At 41.4% G+C, this 17,088-nt stretch overlaps 1 protein-coding gene across 1 annotated transcript in view; it reads right to left on the bottom strand.

Annotated features, from left to right (window-relative positions):
• HMGA2 (high mobility group AT-hook 2) overlaps positions 1-15,740 on the bottom strand; it is a 136,534-nt gene extending 120,794 nt beyond the window's left edge. The window contains exons 1-3 of the mRNA XM_065887701.1: positions 15,563-15,740; positions 12,867-12,953; positions 2,526-2,576 (exon numbers count right to left, since the gene is read on the bottom strand). Coding sequence (XP_065743773.1) covers positions 2,526-2,576; positions 12,867-12,953; positions 15,563-15,673 — 249 coding nt within the window. The 5' untranslated portion in view covers positions 15,674-15,740. The remainder of the gene's footprint in view (positions 1-2,525; positions 2,577-12,866; positions 12,954-15,562) is intronic.
• Between the last annotated feature and the right edge of the window lie 1,348 nt (positions 15,741-17,088).

Consider the following 17,088-nt stretch of genomic DNA (forward strand, 5'->3'; position numbering starts at 1 on the left):
TACAATGCAGTATTATTTACCTGAAAGTTGCTAAGAGAATAGATCTTAGATGTTTTCACCACAAAAAAAGAAATGGTAATTATGTGAGATGATGGAGGTATTAACTAATGCCACTGTGGTAATCATTTTGCAATACATAAGTCAAATCAACACGCTGTATTCCTTAAACTTACACAAGGTTATATGACAATTACATCTCAATAAAGCTGGGTTGGGGGACAATTGATGGAAGCTGAGTGCTGGTTAAATCTCACTGTATTTGCTTACAATGCGTTTCATTTCATTTTAGCAACATTAATCTCATGACCTCAAAGAACTTACCCATTTCCTATTCTGTTGCCTATAAGAAAGTTTATATAGGTTTTTCTTATTGATGAGTTCAATGGGATACGATGTCCTTTTAGTTCTGATGCTTAGAAAATGGCAGACCTATATTTGATATGTATGCCAATACCAATTTAGTCAACACTGTGCTCACTAGAGTATAATGGAATAGGACTTTTTGACTTCTGACACTAGGTCAAAAAAGGCCTTGCTTGCAGTTTTCTCCTCATTTGGGAAAACACCCTCTCTGGGAGCCCTGAGTGTATGTCAGAAGGCTGACTTCCCACCTTGAGACCACCACGTTAGAAAGGCCATGTGTGTGGGTGCTCCAGAGGACACTCCCAGATGCACCCAGACTTCAAGCCAATTCTGCAAAAGCACCTGTGAGTAAAGACGCCTCCAAATTCTACCCCAAGCATGAGAGGTAACGCCCAGCTGCTTGAGTCCTCCCAGCTGAGGCCCTAGACATCCTGAAGCAGAAACAAGCCTTTCTGTTGTGCCCTGTCCATATTCCTGACCCAAAGGATCCATGAGCTTTTTTGTTGTTTTGTTTTTTTACATTATTAAGTTTTGGGGTGGTTGATGAAACAGTAATAGGTAACTGGAACCATATGGCTAACAAGAGAGGTAATAAACCCATTGGTTATGGAGCCCACACCTGGAATATGATACTTAGTTCTGGGTGACATATTACAAAAGACAAAAAAAAAACAAGCATACTCAGAGGAGAAGAAGAAGAATGTTCCTTCATGGGAAAAAGCTGAAAGGCTTAGAGATATTCAAATCAGAAAAGAGAACAAACGGTATATGTTAATTGCCTTCAAATATCTGATGAGCTATCACAAGTAAAAGTAATAACAATTACTCTGTATATTCCCAGGAGGGAGGCCTAGGAACAGTGAACAGAAGTTACAGGGAGTCAGATGGAAGTGTTTTCTAATGTTCAGAGCTTTCCAGGAAAGAAGAGGCAGCTTTAAGAGGACGTGAGTTTCCTAACATTAAAGGTAATCAAGCAGTCTAGATGATCACCACCTGGTGGGTAAGTTTGGAGAGAATTCATTTATTGACCAGAAGGTTGAATAAAATGCTCTTACTTTAAGGTTACACTGTAACACTGAGATGTTTTTAATCTAAAGATCATCCCCATTTCCTTGTGCTAAGAAATCTAATCCCAACACATGTTGAGCAGAGGGAAAAAAGTACAAGATGAATAAATTGAATGAAAGGCAATACCGAAGTATAAATAGAAAGGGATGCAGAACTCTGGAGGACAGAAGAATGGAAACTAACAGGAAAATACAATCCAGCAGAGCAGCAAAGGAACTTCAGAAAAAGATGAAGCATGAAGATGGAACCATGGAAGAGAGAAAAGCAAGGCCAAAGATGCCATCATAGATGACCTAGGGTAGAGAGGATGCCCTCATCTTTCTTGAGAAATGGTTTTATTCGTTTTTAAGACTTTTTTCCTCGGTCAGTGGGAAAGACGGACCAGAAGAACATGGTAATGTAGCAGCATAAAGAACCAGGTTCAAGTGGTAAAATTAACAAAGCACTTCAGTGGTCAGTGAATTTCTGGCCTCAGAAAGATACAGGATCTGTGTGCCTATGGGGTCAGGTACACCTGCATGGAAGCCACCGTCAGTATGTAAGAATCACTACTAAGGGAAGCAAGAAAAACCGGTGCGTAAAACCTGGTTTCCTAACAAAGACAACGGGAAAAGGAAAACACAAACCACCTAGAAAATGAGATATTTCCAAGGCCAAACCATCCCGGCAACAACAACAAAAAGAAATGAAAAGAAAGAGTTAAAAAGTTATCTCATACACATTTCATCTGAATTTTATCACCATTTGTAATCAACTTCCAATGTTTCATAATACCCTTTAACCTTAGTTACTCAACCCAGGGAACAAGTCATCTCATTGTTACCCCATTTGAAGGAAGAGTGGAGACTCTTTTCATGTTGATAAGAGATAGAAAAAGGAGACACTCCCAGGAAAGAAAAGTGTTTTGAGGAAACTCCTGGAGCCTGAGGGTAAGAGGTGGTGATAATATGCTTCTTGCCTTAACCCTTTCAAAGATGCATCAAATCAGAAGTTAGAAATTCATGTAATCGATAAAATAAAAGTCATTTATTTAAAAAAAAAAACAGAAATTTTTCAGTACTAAAAAAGAACAGAAATTTTATCTTACTACTCACCCATTTCCTAGGTCTGCCTCTTGGCCGTTTTTCTCCAGTGGCTTCTGCTTTCTGCAAAATGAAAAAGGAAGTTATATCGTTTCCTACCTGACATTTCTTATAAGTGCTGCACCAAGGGACACATTTCAAGTAAGAATGTTCTGGTTTGCAGATAAGGTATTAAGATTGCTTTAAGAATCTCTTTCTCCTTGAAGTTTCATCTTCTCCATTTTTCATTGCATGATGCAAAGAGAGATCTATGCAGCCCTCACCCTAATAGATTCCCCTGGAGTAATCTCTGAAATGCATGAAAATGCTTTTTAAAAGCCATTTTGCCCTTATTTCTACCTGTAATTAAAAAAAATTATTCCCACATATCCATAATTATGTAAAGTAGACTTTTAGAAAATTAATGTTTCTTAAATGATGATTTTTCTTTCCATATCACAACTAAAATTACCAAAATTAACATTGATATATTACTGTACAATTTACAAACCACTTCTACCCACATTGTTAGGCAAAAGCAAATCTAAATGTGAGTGAAAATATATAGGCTTCTAACTCAAAAAAACAAATATTAGCACACTTCTACATAGTTAATTTCCTATTCCTTGCCCCAAACAAACAGCTGTCAATCAGTTCACCCAAAGCAGAGAGAGAAAAAAAAAGCTAGCAGAAATCATCAATGTTTTTCTCTGAGATGGAAACAAGGGATGCTAAAAATAATAATTAATAAACAATGTATATTATTAACAATTAACAATTCCACACTCAACACAAACCTGACATGAATATATTTCTAACTATCTTAACAGTTTGTTCATTGCTTTACTTCACAGAAGATCTTTCTGGTATCACAGTTGTTTTTTTCCCTTTTGAGTAAAATTTTAATATTATAATTTCCCTGTGTTTATCACGCCTACTCCAATCCCCAAATACACCAACACACACATATCACATGCACTTTCTATAAAAATACACGTTTATAGGGACTTCCCTGGTGGCGCAGTGGTTGAGAATCCGCCTGCCAATGCAGGGGACACGGGTTTGATCCCTGGTCTGGGAAGATCCCACATGCCGCGGAGCAACTAAGCCCGTGTGCCACAACTACTGAGCCCGTGTGCCACAGCTACTGAAGCCCACGCACCTAGAGCCTGTGCTCTGCAACAAGAGAAGCCACTGCGATGAGAAGCCCACACACCGCAACGAAGAGTAGCCCCTTCTCACTGCAACTAGAGAAAGCCGCGCACAGCAACAAAGACCCAACACAGCCAAAAAAAAAAAAAAAAAAAATACATGTTTATAATTTCCATTTTCAGAGTAAAGAAAACTTAGTACATCCTCTTCTGTGTATGAGAATCATCTCAAGGCTATATAAACACAAAAATACAGGTAACCTGAGCCAGGATAACTCATTTTGCATTTTACTTTTGTTACCTGGGTTAGCAGCAAGTACTTGGTACAACGATACTAAAATTACCTATTATAACTGTCTACACTGCCAAATGACTCTCCTTTCTCCCTTCAATCTGGTAAAAATAGATGGAGATAGGCGATAGATTGATAGATACACAGAGAGGTACAAAAATACACAGGTACATAAACAAACTAAGATTTTTATGTCACAAGATTTCTCACCAAATATCTTCCTGACCTATCTAACAGGTTCCATGAATTAACCCAAACTTTATGTGATTATAATGTTAGTTCACATTTATTGAGCATTTAAAATACCCTAGGCACCGGGCTAAGTCATTCGCATGTGTTATTTTAATCTTTACAACAGCCCTCCATGTAAGGTAGCTGTTATTATTTCTCTTAGTTTGCAAACGGACAATTAAGTCTTAGAAAGGCTAGCTGAATAACTCAGGTCACACACAAAGCTGGTAAATGGCAAGCCTGGGATTGGAACCCAGTTCTGTTGGACTCTAAAGCCAGGGCTCTCACTGTCCTGACAACGCTACCTCCCTTTAGGTTACATGCATTTGCTGCTATGAGGAGATATTTTAGTTAATGAAAATTGTCACTGACTCAGCTCCACCTGAGAGTCAGATTTGGGCACTCTGAATCATAGTAGTAGGGTTTACTACTTTGAATGGCTCCACAAAGGAATCATTCCTTGTCAAGGGTTAGTGGTCCTGTCTTACCTTCGGTCATAAGGGCATGTGTTAATTAAGTGAAAGCCAGGAGGGCCCAGTGAATCACACCCTCTTTCTGAGTGTTGTCTCAGGGAGAGAGGGAGATCTCAAAAGGAACACAGATTCCACTTTGGAAAGCTTAGATTCAAATCCCTGCTCTGCCATGTTAGCTTTATGACTTTGGGCAGGTCCCTGAAAACCTTAATTTGGTTTCAGGTGTGAAATGGAGATAACACCTCCGGTGAGGAGTGAGGAGTGAAGTGGCTCCCATAAATGAGGTGCTCAATAAATGTTCTTTCACTCCTAACCAGATGGAACTCTTAAAGGGAAAGTTTTCCTTTAAGTTAGTCCAATCTCATAGAAGGTTCAATCAATGCAAATATTCCATTACACCCATAGATCACCTTAAGAATAAAGCTTTTAAGAGACCCTCTGGCTAGTACATCACGAGTTATATGAGTACAAAATTCCCTAATACAGAAGTAGTGTCTGATTTACCCTTTAGGAGCAACTGTAAGGTTGCACAGTTTACTCAGTAGTAAATAATACAAACATGGAAGATAGAAATCCTTTCTAATGGGCATGAGGATGGTAGGTGGGGTTGAGAGTAGGAGACTGCAGATCTTAAAAGCTAACAGTGCTACACCAGCCTTTTCTGTATGGTGGTTATGTTCCGGGGCCATGACGTGATCCGGGTGTATCTAAAGTCTGTTAAAAAGAGGGTTGTTTTCTAAGAGGGTTTCACTGCATTTTAAAGTTAGAGAAAGCAAATCTCTCATAAGAGAGAGAAAGCCCTGCAAACAAGAGGACTTAAAAACGAGCATCCCATTTACAAAAAGTCTATTCAAAAATAAAATTCGCACCATTAACTAAAGGGCAAAATATCACGATTATCACTTGGACTTGTTAAAAGCAAACTTGCTCCTTGGTCTTGGGGCCAGTATTACATGTAAACTGAAACCCTCTTCTGAGACGACATCTAGAAGAAACACATTAGCTGTGCTGTGTGTCGTCCATCTGGGAGGTTTTCATTGTTCCTTAAAACCCACATTATTTAATCATTCTGATCAAACTTCACAAAAGCTGCAAAACCAGTTAGGATTTTCCTTTGTAAACCAGCATAGATCCAGGAATTTTACATATTGGAAAACACTGGCTTTGACTTTTTTCCCTGTGTTTAACGCTCTTTGGAATATTATTTTTCAATAGAAAACAAAACATTTCGGGGGCTTGTTTTGTTTTTAATATGTTAACATATGCAATACTGTGTAAGTGTATATTTGGTTTTCCTTCGCCAGAGTGGAATTTGGTTCCACACTACAAACCCATGTATAATTCAGACAATAACTTATTCTGAGTACTTACTGCTTATCTCAGGGCGGGGGAGTAGGGAGAGAGGGTGGGAATTCGGCATTTGTAAGAACTGAATTTCAGACTATTATCAGCCCTGTTATACTAACGTCTGCAACGATCATATGTTAAAAGTATTATTCCCTCCTGGCTTGTCTTCATTCTCATTTTTGCCTTTTAAAAAAAGCGTAAGTTCAGAACTGTGTATTTAATTTTATAAGATGCTTTAGAAGCAAGTTCATGAGGATTGGGGAGACTATTAAATGGGAAATGTAATTATATCTTTCTCTAAGAAGTTTTGGTACTCCAGGCTCTTAAATGTATGAGCACTAAAAAATTAATTAAAAAAGGAAATTCATCTAGCAAATAGAACTCCTGATCTTGGAAACAGTGCTTAGCATTAGTGTCTGGTGCATAAGATGTGCTCACTGCATATTTATTGCATGAAGGAAGGAAGGAAAGAAAGAAACACTGGTGTTTATATCACCTGTGTGTTTCCCTGTTGTTTCCCTCTCACCTTTAGAAATCTACAGTTTGGTAGGGCTTTAGAAGACATTTCATCCAGCCCCTTCATTTAACAAATAAAACTTCTGGGTGTGCCATGATCTCCAACGTCATAGCCTTCTGGTTTATTTGGGGGCCAGGAATGGGTTGCAGTAAGCACATATTGCCAATCCCTTTATAAGCTTGTAGAGAACTCCCCTCCGAAGATTTCTCAAAATCTAACTTACAACCTACATTTCTGGTTACTGGAGAAAACATAATCTACCTTGTAGCAAATACTTTATGAGATATTTGACACCGCATAATAGTGGAAAGATCATAAGCTTTAGAATTAGATTGGAACTCAAGCCCAGGTACTCCCATTTACTGGAGCTGAACATTAGACATGTCACAGTTTACATCTCTGAATCACAGTTTTCTCATTTGTGAAATGAAGACCATAATGCCTACATCAAAGGATTAAAGGAGCTAATGTATATGGAAGGTAAGCCTGACAAAAGCTACAGCATTTAGTAGGTAGTCAAATGTAATTTCTTAACTCCCTCCATATTTTAAAATGTTACCCTTAAAAGGAGTACCTCCCAATTTTGTAAGTTTCCAGTCAAAGTACTAAGTGATTTTCTGAGCATTATCTTATTTAAGTAGGGCAGCTATTACTACCCCTGTTTATATGGGCGATTAAGCAATCTGCCCATGTTCTTAAGTGGTGGAACTGAGACCCCATCTGATTTCAAGGCAATAAAGGGTCTGTTCTTCTGGGAGATAGTCCCATACAAAATGAAGTAGCCATGGGGAAATTTTTTTAAAAACTTCTAGGGTGGAAATCAAATGAGTAGTTAAAAGTAAAATATTTCCAAGTTTCCTATAAAGACATAGACAAGAGCTGAGATTGGGAACCAAGCGCATTAGCCAGTTCTGACTTCTGGGTCAAATTTAGATAGCTATTAATTTTTTGCTATTCTAAATGCTCACATCATACTGTGATAATGCATAAAAACCAGAATGCCCCACTCCAAATCAATCAGTGCATCTGTATACACACACACACACAAAAGAGCTAGAAAAATATTTGGGCTTAGTAGTACCTTGCTTTGTTTTCATGTATCTTTACATATATATGTATATATGACTAAGACCTGCTGACTTTAGAGCATATGGAGCCATCTAAAAACAGTGTAGAGTCACATTTTATTTCTTTTAGTAGCTCTTTCAAAAATATAAGGAGTGTAAATCAATGTGCACTGGCATCAAAATTAACTGGACTAATCAATCACATTAAATGTTAAGTAATTGTCACTTCACCTTTTTGCTAATCTAGTTCTATGGGTTTCCAAACTGTACATGCAACTATTTTTAGTCTTTAAAAGGCATTACAAGTTTGCCATTGCTACGTATTTTCCAAAAAAGAAATAAAAGTGAATTCTATCATCCATTGTAGTTCATGCTCATTTTCCCCAAGGAAGTCCTTGTTGTCAACTCCCATGTCATTATTTACACATGCCTGTCTTCACCTATACAAACATGAAATTAAAGCCAAGGCCAAAATAACAGGAAAAGTTATTTTCAAAGTTTAGGATTCTCCTCTTTAACTGTTCCTCTCCTTCCTTTGTAATCAGAAAAATCAATAGCAATGATATGAGAGTTCATAAGGGTGACCTTCCGAGCAAACTACTCCCTACATTATCCTGGAGAAAAAAATGGCTGTGACTACTCCTTGCTAAATCATTTAGAAGATGCCATTCAGCGTTGTTCAGTGGATTAAAGCAATATAGAATAATAAAGCAGCAGCCTAAAATGGAATCAGTTCTCCATTCACTTTTTTCTCCTGGTTGGCACTATAAAAATTCAGAGCTAAAAATCTCAGCATCTAGGATATAATATTCATTGTTCCACCCTTGTGCCAAGCTATATGGTTCCAGAGCAAGCTCTGGAAACTGCAGAAAGTCAGCTAACAAGATAAGATGGGTCTGAATGATTTAACTGACATAAAATGCTCTTCAGCATCCATCTAGTCTCAAAAAAGAATTGAAATGCAACAGAATACCAATCTGTTATGTTCTCTTGAGCAAAATGATCTGTTGAGACCTTGAGATAAAAATGAACCAGAGCTGGAAGTCAGTCAAAGTAATGAGGGGCTTTCGATGAAAAAGTTCAGAAGAATATCTGGCAAAGAATGAGATCTCTGGGTTCCTTGAAGTAAAGTGATTTCAGAAAAGAACTCAAATGTATTTGAATCTTCCATATTTGGATCATAATCTACGATGACTCAAAGGCATTGTGAGAGAGAATTTACTGATACATTAAGGCTCGGTCCTCTCTGGCAAAGTTAAGTGAAAAAAAAAAAAAAATGAGTCAACTGTTTAGGTAAGACAGCCTAAAATACCAAGATAATGGAGACAACAATTGGGCTTTACGTAATTCCACCTGACTGGATTTATCTGTATCCTTAGATAGAGCCCTGAGTCCAGTGGAAGTTTCTTGCCCATAAAAACACAGAGGAACTCAAAATAACTCGTATTAGTAACATAGACGCCATAGGCTGGAATTGTATGACAACTGCCAATACCATCTTTCCCTGACTTACCTATAATGATGCCTTTGGTTCCCCTCCTCAGCTCGACCTACTATATCCCGTAAAAAATCATGTCCTTGCTCAGCATCTATGCGCTAATATTTAACTGAAATGATGAGGAAAACCCATTCTCTCATCCTAAAATATCTGTGCTTGGTGTTAGTAATCATTTGTGAAAAATCAACCAACCTCCTAGGAACATGATTAGAAAAGGAGCACAAATCTTCCTCTATAGTATCCAATTCGTATCAAGTCTTCTTTGTTTAGGCAAGTGGAAAATATAAATTAGGTGTCTGTCTGAACACATTATTTGAAGTATACTTTACCTAGATGGTATTTTCATTTTGTACTTTGCTCTTTCTCTTCACTACAACCTAAAGTCAAAAGGAAGTTCAAGCAAATCTGTGATATTACGAAGTAGGGCTATCTCACACCTGAGATCTTTTTTATACGCAATTCTTCCTATTAAAATTTAATTCAATCTCAGAATTTTTTTTTTTCCCTAGAAGTACCTGAATGACAATTGGCCTGACTTACAGATGAATTTGACTTGTGACCTTAAAAACTGGAGAATTAGTGAAAGAAACCCCTCCAGTGTTCTCTCATTAAACAGGCACAACAAAAACCCTAAACTAAACATAAAGGAGATTATATCTTTCTTCTCTCCAAACATGAGAAATGTGAAAATACAAAGTATTTCCATCCAGCACAAACAGGAGAGGAAAACAAAATAAAACAAAAAGGAAATTAAGAGCCAACTGGTCACAGGTATACCTCAAACTAAGACATAAATAAAAGGGTCAAGACACACACACAGACACACACATACTCACACGAATAAATTATTTATTCAGGAAAACATTAACTTCTGATTTCTTTTATTAAGATAACAATATGAAACTGGTTCAGGGATGAATTTTGAGCACTCAGATTGGTGTTCTTAGGAATAACTAGAATTTCTACATAATGGTTATCCATGGGAATTTGTCATAACGGAATAGAAGCAAAGTGAAGAATAATTATCTTCTCTTCCAAAAGTTCCAGGCATAACAAATTATGTTTTTATAAATGTTTGTTTTATATATTACACAAATTAAGTTTATATTGAATATGACCTGAAATTAAAGTGATTGCTAATTTAGTAGTCCTCCACTTGGTCTTGCAACTTTCCTCATGCATTGTCAAGTGTCACACAGCTAATTTTCCAACAAGCAGTTTTGTTTTCAAATGCCCCAAGGCCAGTTACTGGGTCCAAACACAAACTTTGTAAGTAAAGAAACTCCAAGCAGCAAGAAATTTTAAACATACAACATCATCAGTATCCCAGTGTACACTGTATCTCCTCTAATTTTAGAGTTCTGTTCTCTTATATACTTACCAGGTTTTGTTATATATTTTCCATTTTGGTGAGTCTCAGTTTGCAGGAGAATTCCCAATTTATTAATCATAGAAGACTTCTCATCTCTACTCTGGTCAGTCTAGCATGTTATGAACAATGTAACTTTTTCTAAAAAAGATTACTTTTCAAAGTCCTAACAAAAATATGTTTTGTTAGAATACAACATATGTTTAATAAACAAATATATGTTTGATAATAATGTTTACATAGGGTAGTAGCAAACTCAATAAATACCGATTCGAAAGTGAAAATACCTTAAGTTTACACGTCATGAACAATTCATCAGTGTCATTCATTATTTTGCAAAGTGTTATCTTCTCCAGATGAAGCGTAATTTATAAAACTGAAGAAATGTAACAGTCAGGTTCTGAGCAAAAATACGTATCCATTTTTATTAGAAAGGGGACTTTTATAACAGAATTGTGTGAAATAATTTTGTCTGGAAGAATGAAAGATTTCAGAGAAAAATTTCTTTCGGAAAAAGAAAGCCTACTTCTGTTTTGGAAGTTGTAATACTATGTGCATACACATGAAGAATTATCAGAAAGATGAATAGCCTAAGGGTCATTTATAAATGCCTATCACCAAAGTAACTAAAAATAAGTCAAACCTTACTTGGGAAGAAACCAACCTTTTGTTATTTTGCTTTAGGTGGTAAATTAGGCACAAGTCTCAGCTTCCCTTTTGTCAATAAAGATTTCGCTAGTCAGTGGCAAACTTTTCAAACTGAAGAGAAGGTGATGGAAGCACCTTTTTACTCGTTCCAAAAAAGGAGTAATACAGTAAAATATGAGAGATAATTCATTTTCCCTTTTTTTGTATTGAATTTTAAATAATTTATTTATGATGAGATTTACAGATTTCTTCCTGGGAGATGTTATGATGCATTTTTCAGAGCAATTACATCATAGTTTAAATGTTTGTCAGCTAGCTACCAAGATATTTCTTTGCCATTCCATTAGAGTAAAATTAAGATAAAATTAACTTAATGCAACAACAACAAAAAACCTATGTTAAATTGGCCCTTTTTTAAAATTGAATAAAGCAGGTAAAAAAACAAATAGTACGTATTCATATTAGTAATATCAGATTACACAGGCACTTTTAAATGACAAGATAATTTAGAGCTACTTCAATGTTTAGTGATTAAATATGAGTACAATTAAATCTTCACTCTGAGAAGCAATTCTATTTAAATATATCAGAAATCTGCTCTTTCAACTCTGTTCAAGACTGTTAAAACAAAACAGAGAAGAACTCATAGTTGCTCCCTAAATAACTTTATATGTATCACTGGTTGCTATGGAAGTCTACAACACTGAAAACTATCAAATATAATCTGGTAGGTGCTCACACTCACAGAGAAAACCACACAAAACATTAATCCTCAAGAGATGAGCATACAGTCATTTTCAACAAATACTGTACATGGTGTACTCAAATCGACTGTAAAGATATATTAAAATTTACTTCTGAATTTTGAACCTTTGTTTTTAACGAGCATACAAACCCACAAATAAAATACAGAAACTTTTTTTCTGATTTATTCGTAAAGCTTAAAAAATGTGAATTTTATCTTCACCTTCCCTTCTCTGTCTACGCATTGATCCTGAGATATTTCTTCTTTGTTAGCTCAAATACCACCAAACATGAAGTTTTTAAACTGCAATTTAAAATTTATAAAGAAAAACACTGGAAGTTACACTTGGTTGGGTTCTATCCTGCCCAAAAATATACAATAAATGAGTCAAATACTTGTTTAAAAAATTTCTCATTGTCCTATTCAGAACATTTCTCTATCACCTGAGGTGGAAAGGCTTTTGAGAGATTATATTATATTGTAGGTTTATTGTAAACAAACAAGGTACTTTATCAGCACATTTAAAGCAGTAAAATTAGTGAAATTTTTCCCCCAGAATCCCATAACTGGATTTACTTCTAATTATCATCTATTTGGCAAAGTACTTAACTTTAATAGTGGGATTTGGTTTTCCAGTAATCATGTAAATAAGCACAAAGTAAATTCATCTTTATTATTTTTTAAGGAAATGGCAAAAACTTCACCACCAGACAAAATCTATAGCTTTGATTTGTTTTTAACTATTTCACAACTGGTGCAAATCTTAACTGTTCATTCTCCACTCCCCCACCTCCCCCTCCCATCTCCGTTTTAAGTTTCTTATTATTTGGTGATTGTTTAAGAACAGCACTGTAAGGCATCTTCATGAACTTTTTATGCTAAGTATCTGCTTGAAAATCTCACCAATATTAAAGGTAGGAAATGAGTCTTGGGTTACCCACTTGGGAGAAATCCTTAGGTGCGGATCTAGAATGAGAAAATTACAGGGAGGTTCCTCTGGGCGTTGAGAAAGTTGGGAGGACGTAAGAAATCTCACCTTTTGAGCTGCTTTGGAGGGACTCTTGTTTTTGCTGCCTTTGGGTCTTCCCCTTGGTCTCTTAGGAGAGGGCTCACCGGTTGGCTCCTAGTTTCGGGGGGAAAAAAATGCTGCTGTGGCAAGAATGGCTGAAAGAAATTGACCCTGACTCTATAGTTGTATTTTCTGCCTGTGCTGCTCAACAGAACTGTTGGAACACATTCAGTTCAAGCATAAACGGATGATGATGGTACAGAGTTTACAGAAAGGGGAAATAACTATACTTGTAATCCAAGAATTCATAGAGGAAATTCTATTTCGCATATGAAAGCTAGATTCTATTTCAACCCAAAAAAGGTAACAAAGGCTGACTGTTCAAAGGTTGCTTGTTCTAGAAAGAAAGTTATACATTTTAAGGTGTAAAATATGCAAGGCTGTGTATTTGGCAACGCATAGAAATAATAAGCATTTTACACAACTACTACTCTCCACTATACCAGCATTTTAAACAACAGAAATATGAAGCTAACATCAGAAATATTTCAACAATCTCCCATATTGAAAAAGGTGGCTTTTGATCATTCTGTATATCTATATTGTAGGTCAGTTATAACTCAATCAACACACTGAGTGAAATACTGGAGCAATTATCCAAGTTCTTCAACTTAACTCCATTCCTCCTAAAATTTCCAAATAATTATGGTAAATCTGTCGTGGGAGGCTTTGCTTGAATTATCTAGGTAATTGCTTCAATTCTTCACTGCCAGTTGGAGATGTAGGAATGGTCTCCAGTCTAGATTTAAATGTCTTTTGATAAAAATAAATGTTTTCTCCAAAACTTTCTTTTGAGAAAACCCTTATGGGGGTGTACCGAAGAAAACTAAAAGGGATGGGGGGTGGGTAGTAAGGAGGAATGGGAGTGTCTGGGAAGGAGAAATTGAAACTATCAATAGGTTTAGCAAAACTTTAAACGGCTTCTATGCCAAGTAGTAAATACTCAAGTGGTTAAGAGAATGCGATGATTAATATTCCAGATCCTAAATATTTATCCAGTGAATCATCAATTTACATCTCATTCAGATTCGGTTATTAAATGAGAATTAGCTTAAAATGCATAAAATTCTTCAATGAAAATTCTCATCCTATTTAGAGATTCTGAGGAAGGTTTCCTGCAAGCTTCTGTGGGACCACTAGCTCCAGTGGGCACATCCGGAGCAAACACATAGGAGACACATTTTTCTTTCTTTGTGAACTCTGACTTAACTCAAAGGTAAAACCTCCAATCACCTCCAGACCCCACTGCAATTTCTTTTGGATTATTTTTTGGAGGTGGGGGGCAATTAGTAGAGTTAGAGTGAGCCGGGTGGCGTGTGGGAAACAAGAGCGGGGGGAAGGGCAGTGACTTCCTGGGAGGTGTAAAACAGGATCCTAACGCGATGTAAAGTGTCGCCCGGGCAGAGCGGGAAAACTCAGGGGCCTCTAGATTGGCTTGTTTCCTTTGATGATTTCAAAAAGGTACAGCAGTTTTTCTAAAACGCACTGGCAAGCAAACATTGTTCGCCTTCCCCACCTTGCTCTCGGGCAGCTTTGGGACTCTAGGATTATTTTCTAATAGGCCTATTTGCCATGAAGGAAGCGCTTTAAGGCTAAAGAACGAAGAAGTAGCTTTAAACCCCACGGAAGCGGAGTTTAAATGTTCTCAATAGACAAGTCCCGCTCCATCCTTGCCCGCGGAGGCTTGGAAATTGCTGCGAACAAAACCCCTCCACCCCGGGCGCTGCGCGCAGCTCCGCAAGCACAGGCTACACGCTTAATTGGTTGCATCCGCAGACAAAACCCTCCACTCCGCGGGGTCCCGGGCGCCCCTCGATCGTCCCCTCCCAACCCCCAGTCACTCGCTCTGGAGAAGGACGTTTCAGGTCTGCAGCTCTGAGGCGCGGCACCCAAGGCTTTTAAAAGGGGGACTGGGCGCCTGGCGAGGAAGTGACCCTAGCTACCGTGCACCCTCTCGGACACTGCTTGCCACCGCGCCCTTGGCTGAACTACTTAATCCTATCCCGTGGGGACCCAGGGTCTCCTGTAGCCAGCCCCTTTCCTGGGACACCTCAGCAGCGGCCGCCGCGCCGCATTTAAAGAGCCCTAAGAGAACCGGGCGGGCCCACGAGTTCTTTGTCGGGAGGGCGCGAGTCTCAGGCCACCGAGAACTTGGGGAGGGCGCCAAGGGGGCGGCTGCGGCGCGCCAGTCCCCGGCCAGCGAGCAGCCCCGGTTGGCGGGAGAAAGAGCCTCTGGCCCCCGAGGTTTCAGCCCCTCCAACCCTGACCCGCCAGGGTACCCCTAACCCCCGGGCCACTGCAAAGCGGTTCGGAAAGTGCCTGGCGAGCCCCGGCTTGTCGTACCCGGCCGCTTCCCGTCACCAGGAGACACCGCGCCACTCGGGCCGGGCACAATAGCGAAAGTCCGAAGACGCGCTTCGCCCGACCCCGCCTCCAGCCCGCACCCGGCCGTCCGCCCGCCGTGGCTCCCGCCTCCCGGCCCAGAGGGGCGCGGGCGCCCGGGGCTCTGCCGCGCACTCGCGCCGGGACTCCGTAGCTCGCCCCCGCAGCGGCGTGAGGCGGCCGCGGCGGCTGGACTCCCGCGCTCGGGTGGCCGCGGGTCGCGGGGCCCTCGCGGAGGGAGCGGAGGTGGGCTGCTGCCCGCACCCCGCCCGCGTACTGACTTGCTGCTGCTTCCTGGGTCGGCCGCGTCCTCTCTTCTGAGGCGCCGGGGCGGCAGGTTGTCCCTGGGCTGAAGTGGACGGCTGCCCGGCGCCTTCACCGCGTGCGCTCATCCTGCCTCCCGCCGCCGCTACCGCTGCTGCCGCCGCTCCTACCGCCGCTGCAGCCGCTTCGCCTCTGCCGCCCCGAATCTGCCCAGCACCTTTCGGGAGACTGCGAGGTAAGGCTGGAGAACGAGGCGGGGTGGGCGAGAGCTGGCGTGCGGCGAGGGCTGCTGCTGCTTAGGCTGCCGCCGCTGCCACCATCAACACCGGACGTCCAGCGGCTGCCAACAAGAGAGAAGAGGGGAGGAGGAGGAGAGAAGGAGGCGCTGCTGGTGGCGGCGGCAGGGTGGGTGGGTGCCGGAGGTGGAGGTGACGGTGGAGGTAGCGAGAGGAGGCGGAGAGCGAAGGAGAAGGAAAAGAGGGTTTCAAGTTGGGAGGCTACCCTCTCAGTTTGGGATCAGAAGTTGCGGTCACCGGGAGCACTTCGGAAGCGGCTTGGAAAGGGAAGAGACTTGGAGTGAATTGTGTCCCTTGAAACGTTAGGCGGGGAAAGAATTCCTCCTCCTCTTCCCCCTCGCTCCGCGCTCGCAGAGCAAGAAAGAGAAAGAGAGAGAAAACAGCGCCTTGGGCAGTCGGAAAGCAGAGGGAGGATGGGGAGATTCTGCCGGGATCGGGTCGGGCACTGAGCGCGGGCAGGGGACGGAGCGGTGGGTGGCACCGCGCCTCCTCGGGTGGCGGGAGCGGGCGGCAGCGGCACCGGGGAGTCGGAGGGGGACGGGCTGATTGCTCTTGCGTCCTGCACCAAGCGCGCGCTGCCCGGGCTGGAAGTTTTCTGAGTTCCTGCCCCAGGATTCAAGCGGGATGAGAGTGTGTATGTATGTGTGTGTGTGTGTGTGTGTGTGTGCGCGTGTATGTGTGTGTGTGTGCGCGCGCGCTTGGGGAGGGGGCGGCGGGATGGGGGGGAGTGCCCACCTCTAATCGTGGGCGGATAAAGGGGAAGGGGCTGCGCCCTAGGAAAAGTATGAGGAGGAGGGAGGCCAGGCGGACCGCCGAGCCAAGGCGCCTGGCCGCGGGCCAGAGGCAGCGTTCGAAATACAGCTGCCTCCGCGGCGGCGGCGCCCGGGTGCCACCCGGAGCCCCGCTCACGTGCTCTCGCCCGGCGGCGGGGTTAAAGGGACAGGCCGGGGATGCCGGGCCGGCTCGCCGCCGGCCTCGCCCCACCCGCCGCCCGAGGTCGCCCCTGGCCGGCCGTCCTAGGAAGGCGCGGAAATGTGGCTGCCCCCGGAACCGCGTTTACGGGCTTGGCCTTTACCTGCACCTCCACGATGCGGAGCCAACACTCTGCAGGAAGCGTCTGGCTGCACGCGCGGCAGAGTTCTCGTTTCCTAGGAGTGGGGATCGACTGAAGAGGAGTAGAAGCAGGCCCCCGCCGCCCTGTTCTGCGTCGGAATGCCTTCCTCGCAGATCGCACGACCCGTCGCGCG

This window comes from Phocoena phocoena, chromosome 11, assembly GCF_963924675.1.
Source record: "Phocoena phocoena chromosome 11, mPhoPho1.1, whole genome shotgun sequence".
NCBI classification, from domain to species: domain Eukaryota; kingdom Metazoa; phylum Chordata; class Mammalia; order Artiodactyla; family Phocoenidae; genus Phocoena; species Phocoena phocoena.